This window comes from Centruroides sculpturatus, unplaced genomic scaffold, assembly GCF_000671375.1.
Source record: "Centruroides sculpturatus isolate CEXI.00-Female unplaced genomic scaffold, Cexi_2.0 scaffold1361, whole genome shotgun sequence".
NCBI classification, from domain to species: Eukaryota; Metazoa; Arthropoda; class Arachnida; order Scorpiones; family Buthidae; genus Centruroides; species Centruroides sculpturatus.
In genome coordinates, this window is record NW_019385676.1 from 96960 (window position 1) to 107640 (window position 10681).

Sequence of the window (10681 nt, forward strand, 5' to 3'; positions counted from 1 at the left end):
TCAGGACACGCGTGATCTACTTCTTGAGCTGCCATTTTGGGGTTTTTTGAGTTGCATGTTTTAAGCAAACTTGTACGAGCAGTCAGTTTTATATGACATTAATTAAACTAAAATTGCATAAATCCTGTAATTTCCAGTCAAAAATATAATAATAATTTCGGACGATTATGCAACCCCAATTTTATGTAACGTTTTCATCAAATAGTTTAAAAGTAACAAGCATTCTTATCTTTTGCTGTCATGATTGAAATTAATTAAATAGGTACTAAAACTGATGCAATTACGTATATACCACTTCGTAAAGTGCTGCAATAACATCAAAAAAATTTAAAGTATAATAAAGAATAAAATAATATAATATAAAAAATTTATAATTATTTTTTGAAGCACGATTGGTTATAAAATTAAGATGAAATTCAATAGTATTATTAATAAATGTTGTCAATGTAATGCTCATTTTATAAGTAATAGATGTGTAGATATATTTTTAATTTTAAATAGCTTTCAAAACATTCCAAAAATAAGATTTAAAATTAAATTATTTGACAATAAACTATATATATATAAATTACGTGCCTATATATATAGGCATGTAAACAAAGTATTCCTAGAACTAGTACATTTTGAAGGAAAATAGTACATTTTTTGAAGGCGCTTCAGTACGTTTTGAAATTTCATTGCGGCAACACTGGTACCAAGCCATGATCTGGTCACGTGAATAAGTTAATGTTTTATCTTTCTAACAGGAAACATAACTTTCGTTATTATGGAGTTATAACAAAACATTCCAATTTTATATAAATGAAAGCAAAATACTATAAGAAATTGAATGAAACAGACAAATTATTAAATATTTTAACTATACTTCTCAGAAAACAACACAGACACCACACTCAACAAGTCGTCAATAAAACTCAACTGTCTAATCTCTAGAGTCTCATTTTATTTTGTTCCAAAGAATATTTAATTGTCGAACTTGACCCGTATGCGAACTTATTATGTTTTTCCCTATATACATATATATATATACATATATATATATAAATTTTAAGTTCTTTTAATTGTTTTCTAATAAGAGGTCGAAATTTCTGTGAGATGTAAGGATATAGGTTTGCTACCTATATCACTTACGGGCACACGATCGCAAGATTGGCTCACTAGCTTTATATAGGAGGGCTTTTTAATGTTTAAACCAATCTAGACGGTAAGATCTAAATCACGTCAGGATCCTTGACACCAGTTAACCAGATTTATATTATGCAAATTAACACGCGTATTGATTTCTGAAAGAGATGAGGTGATATATTTGATTCAGATAACTTAAGAGACATTTCTTTCACAATAAAACCAAGTATTTAATGAACAATAAAAAGCAAGATTATACAAAATGAAATATTCGAATAAAGCTATTGATCGAGAGAGAGAGTTGACAATTTCGGTTAAAAATCATACTACCTCAGATCATGTTTTTTAATCTTCTTCTTGAGATATAGTTCTAGATTAATGTACGTATCTTATTCAATTCATCAATTGCACATCAATAAACATTTCTTCTCTATTTTTACCAACTAAATAACTCATTTTGTAGAAACGTCGTGATTCGGTTTTGGGTGTTGACCGTCAGGAGACGATGTGGAATAGGTCTGTCCTCCTTGGGATATTCTTGTGTACTCTTCGAATAATTCAAAATTCTTTCTGTTTCTCATGAATTTTCCACGTGAACAGGAAAAAGGGTAATTTTACTGAGAAGTTGACAGTTCCCAGAATGACTAAAATTTTTAAGAGATAAGGGAAAACAAAAAGGATGATGTACTTCCGTTGAGAAGAAAGTGACTTTTACCAGTTTTTTTCGTTTTTTTATTCAAAATTCTTCTATTTAAAGCAGACATATTATTTCATAAAATTCATGTATTTTATTTCAATTTCTAATTAATTAGAAGGTTGTCCAAAATTTCACATTTCACTGCCTTCCAATTAATGAAAAACTACAATCTTAAAACTGTAATTTAAAATACCTGAAATAAGTTTATTAAACGGTAGTATTTAATGTTTACAGTTGAATTTCTTCACAAGAAATAAATTTAGTCGTATAAAAGTATGTTAAATGTTTTCTATTGATTAATGGATTATATTTAAATATATTTAAACAAATAACGTAATTTTTATTTTATAAATAAATAATCCTTTATAAACGAAATTAAATAATAAGATTTAAAACACTTTTCTTAACGTGTTTTCAAAATAGCAAAAAAAAAGTCATTTCAAACAAGCAGTTATTTCTTATGTCATTGTCCCAATGCCAAAGTGCAATTTTTAAAAATATCATATATTTACTAAATTTAAAATGTATGCTGGCCACCTCAGAATGGCTTCTCCTCTACATTATACTTTTCCTTTAACAAAATAGTCGTTTCGGTCATCTCTCAAACATCTTAAACAAGGAAATTTAAATTAGTATAACGTGAATTCCAGTTTTTACCAACTGTTCCTTTATACTATAGTTAATCGATGTTTCATGCACATAGCATCTCAAATCATTCATCTATCTAATTGCTTTTTCCAGATTAAAGAATGACAAACAGTGGGAATTTACAGGTCTTCAATTTTTGCCAAATTGCAGCTCAATGAGTCGAATTTATCTATATCTAAATATATTTAATCTCACCAAAACCTTAAAACAGTAACATGGTTCCACGTATATTTACCTAATAAATTTTTTACACATTTTCATAATTGAATTAAATTAAACCTCTTAAATATGTTTCACTCTATCCAATCACGAAAAATGTTTGCTTACATATTAATATAACAGCATTCAATGAACCAAATGAGAACAGAAGAAACATAATACTACTATATTTTATGATATAAAAATTTAATTTCATATACTTACAGGTTACATATATAAACGCATATTTTCATACAAATTAATAATAATAACATAAACCATTACAAAAATAAACTATTAATACACAACTTCTATGCAGTGGATAAATGCTTTAAAAAATACATTACAACAAAATTTTTCTGTGATAGATTAAGCTGTAAATTTATATTTTAAATCAATAATTTGAGATATTGACAATAAAATTCTATACATACAAATAACCGAGGAATTGAAAAACCGAGTTTAAATATTAGAAAATATTTACCTGATATATCATTAAAGGTTGAGCGTTAATGTAAAAATTATAAGTGCTACGGAAACAGCAATCTTTTTGTAAACACAACGGTATGTGTGTTTTGAACATATACTTCCAACAACGGCTGATTCATAAAAAAAAAACTTAGCAGTCACCAGAAAGACACACTTTCAATAAGATACATTTTATCTGTATTAATAAAACGAGGAAATCATCAATGCGAGATGTCAGGTTTACAGAAGTTTAGATATCGGATCTGACCATTACCTAGTTAAGACAAATATTAAGCTCAAACTTCGAAATCAAAAAAAGCTCATGATAAAAAGACCATTTGCGATAGAAAAAATTAAATGATCCAATCGTTGCTGAAGCATTTACTATAGAGTTACAAAATCTACTTTCCCTAGTTGGAGCAATAATTTATCTTTTCTGTAACTGAAAGAAATTTTAGATACATTGTCACAGAATGTGCGTAAAATATTGGATGACGTTGAGGGACACAAAAGGATCAGTATATTCAAGATCGTTAGTGGAAACTAATTGATGAGAGAAGAGCTGCAACACCTAAAAGTGACCAGGCCAAAACAATGGCTGAGATAGAGAAAAAAAGCCAAAGATATGCCGAGTTAGATAGACGTGTAAAGAAAAGTTGTTGGAAAAGCAAGAACAAACTGTTAGATTGAAATGGCAATGAAACGGAAGAGGTTTTCAATTGGAATGATTCCAAAACCCTATACCGCATAATTAATGATCTGACTATTTTTTATTGCAACGCAGTCATCATTACACTGCATTGCAATAAAAAATAAGAACGGAATTCATTTCTGCTATAGATGATAAGAACAGAAGGTAAATGGAATATTTCCAGGACACATTTAATCAGACGGAACCGACTGTCTCAAACGATTTCGATATTTAGGAAACATGGCATCCCGTATATCCTGAATATCAAGAGCTTCGGGGAGAACACTAGTGATATTGCCTTTGAAAAAGTGAGGTTCGCGATTGAGAGCCTAAAGAGCTGGTCGGATGCAATAAGTGCCAGGCCCGATTGAATTTTTTTTTGCGGGCCCCTTTAAATAACGATATTAATATTAATTAAATATTATATAACATTATAATTATTATTTATTAGATTTTATTAGTAGATTATTAATTAGTATTAGATATTAAATATTTATTTAAAACAAAATCCAAAATTCAATTATAAAAATCGTAACTCATGAAACATAAAATAAACAAATTGCTAAATTAAAAAACTCGTACCAATTATAAAAACAACTAATTCTATTCAATATAAACATACATAGTTATGTTTTAGTATTTCTATGTTTTTAAATGAATATAAGTACATAAATTTTTGACATTCAAAATTTTGTAATGTCTTGATGAATGATTATAACTGAATTTTATTAAATATATATCTATAAAGAAATGTTATATATTTCGAAGATTTTGTTCTGTTATATCTTCTAAAATAGTAACAAAATCCAACTGGCTTGCTTCTTCACGCTCAAACGACATGATCGCTAAACTGTTTAATCTATTCTCTAATTTAAAACTGTTTTTAAATATATAAATTTTGATGTGCTGCAGGGCCCATTCGTGCGCCGGTCTCGATTGGCGCATGTCGCTCCAATCGCCTACCTGAAAAGTAATAGGGCAGCCGGTTTGGACGAAATTAATTCTTACATTTTAAAGCACTGAGGGCAGACCATGTTGGAGAAGTTAAAACTATTATTTAACAGATGTTGGAAATGTAAGTTCCACAGGATTAAAGAAAGAGTACTATAATCAAATTTCTTAATTAAGAGAGGAGATGTATCCGAGTGTACTAACTAAAGATTTATCACCCTCATTTCTGTGCCTGTATAGGCATATTGTGTGGTCTCCCTTCGACGCTTACGGACTGCCTTCGATCAGAGATTTCGTAAGAAGCTAGCTGGATTTCACTTCGGAAAGATCGTGCAGCGAGCGGAACTTCTCCCTTCGAAATATCATCAATGCATTGAGTATCTACTCTCATTGGGGTTCATATTCATTGATTTCAGGAACGATTTTGACAGTGTTCACTGCGAGTTTTTCTGGTGAATCTTGCAACTGTGTGGTGCACCGGCAAACTTTTTTACTATTTTCAAGACATTATATCTGCATTCAAGTAGTTGTGTCAATACTGACAATGGCAGAACCGACTTCTTAAAAATTACAATTGGAGTCTGGCAGGTTTCTGTTCTGTCTCGTTTCCTCTATCTTTTCGACCTCCATTACGTTATGCGCAGGCAGATGAGCCCACTGCGCGTATAGAGGCCTGGCATCCTCTGGTCTAACCAGGATCGTATTAGAAATTTGGTTTTTGTTGTCGATATTGCCCTATTGGGAAAAGTGGGACATAGCTACAGCACGCCATAGCCACATTCAGTCGGGGGCAGACAAAATTGATCTTACATTAACTGCAGCGAAATCGAAAATTTATGCGTGTATATATCTCTGCCCAAACGCAAAAAGTAGTTGTCGAATCACAACAATTGGAGAAAGTCGCGAGTAGGTAGTGTTATTTCGCACTATGGAAAAGCGAAAGTGGATGGGAAGTGCCTCATAATAAGGACAGCGACCGTCTTCTGGTGGATAAACAAGATTTGATCCACCTTCCATCTCTTTGAGAACGAAATTCCGTTTGTGATTTTGATAGCTATTTAAGCTAGTGAGTCCTGGAAGGCTTCATGAAACATTAATAAAAGGCTGGATATCTTCCACATTGATGCTTACAACGAATTCTAATAAATAGATATTTAGATCATATCGCCAATGAAGAAATCCTCGAAAAAAATTGAGATGTGTAAACTTCATAGCATTGTAGCATCAAAAAGAGTACGACTTGCCGGCCAAATTTTTCGTATGAAAAATAATAGGATCGGTTAGCCATGAAATTGGTTCCGTTGGTGACAAGCGACCATGAGAAGACCTCGGTTATACTTCGCATGGTAGTAAGATGAAGCACTATCCCAAGATCAAAACAGATGAAATACAATTGCAGCCCACTATGCTACGTATCATTGGAAGAAGTACTACTTCTACTATCACTACTAAACACAAATATCACAACCTTTAACCTATTTACCTACAATTTTTAAAAATTAGTATGAGATAAAAATTTCCCACTTCACAACAAATTAATCAATAATTGAAAATAGCATAAACGATAGAAAGAATAACAGGAATAAAAAGCAAAGCATGAAAAGCCGTTTCCATAGCAACAAGTATTACAATTTTCGCAAATGTGCAAAGAAAATATACATCACAATATAAAATCAATATTCCTATTCCCGTGGTCAAAGATCCTTGAAATATCGGAAAACCAATACGATATAGAGAATCTTTTAGCTTTTCGTTTGGTCTTTTGCATTGTGACATGACATATGCATACGAAATATGAGCAGGATAGTTTACGCTGAATCCCACACAAAGAATAAGACTTATCATTGATATAATATCCAAGTTGACTCCCCAAAACGACATATAACCTAATGTTTCTACCATTGCAGATACCACAGATATTGCAACAGTAATTGAGACTGATAAATTCGGTACAAACAATAGAAAAACTGTTGTTATCAGTATAGCAGTAATCCAAAACAATTGTTGAATTATTTCTCCAATGATGATTCCTTGCTCGATAAGACCTGACATAACACAATGCACAAGTACAGGAATTTCAGATTTTTCAGCAATTTTCAATAAATCTCTTAATGTATCTCTCTCTGTGTAAGAAGTATTCAAATTTTTTCCCATAATAAAAAATCTACTGAATAAGATGTCAGTTTTGTTGTTATTAAAGACGATGTCATTAGACAGTGATTGAGCTGCTCGGATATTAAAGAACACATCGCGAAGTCCATCGATAAAATCCTGCTTGTTTGACATATTGTAGCCTTGTAATGAAAATTTTGCTACAGGACTTTTCTGAAATTCTTTGTAGAATTTCAACCAAGACACAGTGAATTCTTCTCCGGCAATATTTGGATGATTCTCGAATTTTGTCAACAGATTTTCTATCAATTTTTGTACATTTATATTTGAGTAATCCAACGTTCCATTAATAATTATGTGAAACGGATATGAATAACGTCTAAAGTACTTTAGATTAATACCGTAAACTTCTGTAATTAGAGAGTCTTTTGGAAATAAACGTTCATACTTAATACCATGCTCTATGTGAAATGTGCCCCATATTCCGAATGATAAGTTAATGATGTAAATTATAATAATACTTATCTTTACTATAGGATTGGAAATTATTTTTCCTAATGAATCTCTAAAATATGTCATAGTAAATTCTTCTTCTTTGGCGTTATTATTCTCGTTATCTACATCATTTTGTTCTAAAATGAAAAAGTTTGAAATTTAAATATGAAGCAAAACATACTAAAAAATCAGAAATATTATATAAAATTTCATAAATTGTTTTTTTAAATTTTCAATAGGTAGTAAACTAATAGATTACGGTTCGAACTAATATTTCTACATAGAATTAATTGAAGGTGATGACATAAGTCGATCTTATGTACACTGTACAATGTAGCAGAAAACTGGTATTTTTTTCTAATTTAAATCAAAAAATTATTTTTTTAGCAATAAATAGTAAATAAACCAAACTAAAGTTATTATGTTATTATATTAGTTTTGTAATAAACGAGTACTGAGCGAGTATGTGCAGTGAAGCACTTTTCTTAATGTATTGATCTATTATTAACATATAGTTGTTATTTACACGTTTCATTATGTTAACGTAAGTCAAAATAGTGAAAAGTTTTGTGCAGGTGTGATGTAGAGTAAGCATACTTATTTTTTAAAATAATTGCGTGCCGAGGTTTTAGAATTTCAATAACAATACCAAAGTAATTAAATAAATATGATGTAACTGGAATGCATAATATAAAGGTGATTTATAAAGGTCAATTCGAAGAATAATCGAAATAAGTTTTGAAAAATAGGTGATAATTCGAATCACATGTTTCCATGTTACATGAAATTTTTAGACTTGTTACTTTGGGCACTCATGAGAACCGTTTGCCACTAAAGGTGTAGGCTATATTTTGTTCTTTCAGCTATAATGGAAACAGTTTACATTCGTAAGCGTAAGGGTATCAGAGATAGGTAAAACTAAGAACATTTAAAAGCGGCAAAAAATTATATTAATGTTTATAGAATTATCTCATAATAATTTTTAGGCATTAGTTTAATCTTTTTATAGGTTCGTATTATGGATTTTTATTTGTATAATTGTCTAGGCAAAGGAATCGCATTATTGCAAAAGTACTATTAAAGAATTTGTTATTTAATTCATGTAGACATATCTGTTGGAACGGCAGAGAAAGATGTTACATACTCGTATGTAGAGCGTTATTTAACATTTTATAACAAGAAAACAATGGAATACATCGAAAAACATCGTAATCATTTTGAACAGGAAAAAATAATAAAATATTTCATCGTAGCAAACTACTATGAATAGTTTATGAGTAATTACATTCTATATTTATATATTTTTTAAAGGTTTTTAGTATATCGAAAGCTGGTTTTCGCTTCAGAAAGAGACAAGTATTAACTATTTCAAAGAAAAAGTACCATAAGTGTAATAATTTTGATACTTTATTGTTTTACAATTTCTGAAAGTATTTCACTATCACGATCTGTATTTTTATTTGTTTTTCTTTGTATACGCTGTTTGAATATATTATTAATGCGTTCAAATATAATGAAAAAAAAATGTCATTAAATATCAATCAATATGTGACAAATTGGATACTAACATTTTATTGATATTCATCACCACGCCGTCACTTATTTATTCTCTGCATTCTCCCAACCACAAACATTTATATTCAGCATAATTAACACACGATTAAATATAAATTTTATATTAATTACAATATTTGTAGTATAATACAAAAGGCCATTAAAACAGTAACATTCTATAAGCACTTCAGATGTAATAATATGAACTAACTAAACTAAACTTATGTAATAAAAAATTCAGATAACAGATATTACTCCTGTATTCTAAAAGAATCTTTCAAACATCATCTTATATATCAAAAATTAAAATAATTATTTTAACAAAGGTTATCTTTCTTTATAAATGAATTTCAACTTACCACATCTGACAAATTTTTTGGAACGAAGATTTCGCTCTTCTCTATATCCACTTATTGCCAAGCATCCTCCGAAAAACGTTATTTGATATACAAAATTCAAAAGTACACAAGTTGCAGTATAATAACTGAATATTCGAATAAAAGGAAATGGAGCCATCATTCCGATGCAGTACGAAATGAAATTAGTGAGTGAAGTCAGAGTAATGGAAACTCCTGCTTCTCCATATGTTACTTCGATGCGTTTTTCAACCGCATCTCTGGGATCTGTGGTTCTCCAACATGCTATTAATACGAAAGCATCATCTATCTCGGTAACTGAAATACATGCAAAATTCGTAATATCTCAACGTTATCGCTAATGTACGTTTGCAGCAACATTGATTTACTTACCAAGAACTAAAAATGGAATCGTAGCATTCCAGTAAGTGAATTCAACACCCGATGCAGCCATTAATCCGAAAGACGACGATACAGCCAAGCCAGCGTTGACCACACTTGCCAATCCAAGCAGAGGTTTGCTTTTTATCCAGCTATTGCTCATATTGAGAAATATCGAAAGAACAATCATAATTGCGACCAAACCTCCAATTTTTGGTTTCGTTCTATCAAATTCTTTTCGAAACTCTTGTTCTGTCTTTGGAACAAAACTTGGAACAGCTTTGATATACGTGAAATTATATTTTTGAATTGTGTCACAAACATGATCCGCCCATTTTATAAATAATTTCTTTTTCACTTCATTTTTTTCATCAGTTACATAAAATAAAGAAACGGCATTTACTTTTTCTACGAAGTTGTGATAATCTTCTGTTACACCCCCTAAATTCATAAAATAGGCTTTATAAGTGAAAGACAAGAGATCTATATCTACAGGGTATTTTAGTTTCTTTCTCTTTTGTAGTATGGAATCAATTCCCGTTTCTGAAATCACTTCGATAATAGGATTTTCAAAGCATTTTTTGTGTATACGTGTGCAGAGATCTGTATATTGTATTGTCTTTCCGTCAGTTTCTAATCTTATATTTTGTAGGATTTCATCGACCAATTTCACTTCTGAAAGTATATTTTTTTCAAACATGTTTCCTTTGTCTTTTTCCAACAGATAAATTATCAGAGAATTTGGTATATCAGGAGTTCTTAGCTGATCAGAAAATTGAGATGAGTCATATGAGAATGTATTTTCTATGAATTTCTTCACTGTAAAAAGTTTTCCACTATCAGGAGTTATTATATCGTTAAATGTTTTACTGGGAGTTAATGTTCTGATAAATATAGAGAGTGTAATTGACAGAATTATCGGTAAAATTATAAAGTAATATGAATGCCGTCCAACCGTTTTTCCTAATTTTTTAAAAATACGGCAGAAAATTCTTCTTACGCAAT

General features: G+C 30.3%; 1 protein-coding gene across 1 annotated transcript; it reads right to left on the reverse strand.

Moving 5' to 3' along the window:
• Positions 1-6317: 6317 nt before the first annotated feature.
• LOC111641114 (patched domain-containing protein 3-like) lies at positions 6318-9839 on the reverse strand. The gene is made up of 3 exons (XM_023387232.1): positions 9689-9839; positions 9299-9613; positions 6318-7522 (listed from the first exon to the last, which is right to left on the reverse strand). The coding sequence occupies exons 1-3, from the start codon at positions 9837-9839 to the stop codon at positions 6318-6320; spliced, it is 1671 nt and encodes a 556-aa protein (XP_023243000.1).
• Positions 9840-10681: the final 842 nt, after the last annotated feature.

What these genes read in the sequence shown, in the direction of transcription:
- LOC111641114 (XM_023387232.1), bottom strand. Translation starts at nt 9,839, where the DNA reads ATGAGCAATAGCTGGATAAAAAGCAAACCTCTGCTTGGATTGGCAAGT. An exon ending in GATTCCATTTTTAGTTCTTG is followed by an intron (nt 9,614 to 9,688) that starts GTAAGTAAATCA and finishes CATGTATTTCAG; the next exon opens with TTACCGAGATAGATGATGCT. An exon ending in CAAAAAATTTGTCAGATGTG is followed by an intron (nt 7,523 to 9,298) that starts GTAAGTTGAAAT and finishes TTTTCATTTTAG; the next exon opens with AACAAAATGATGTAGATAAC.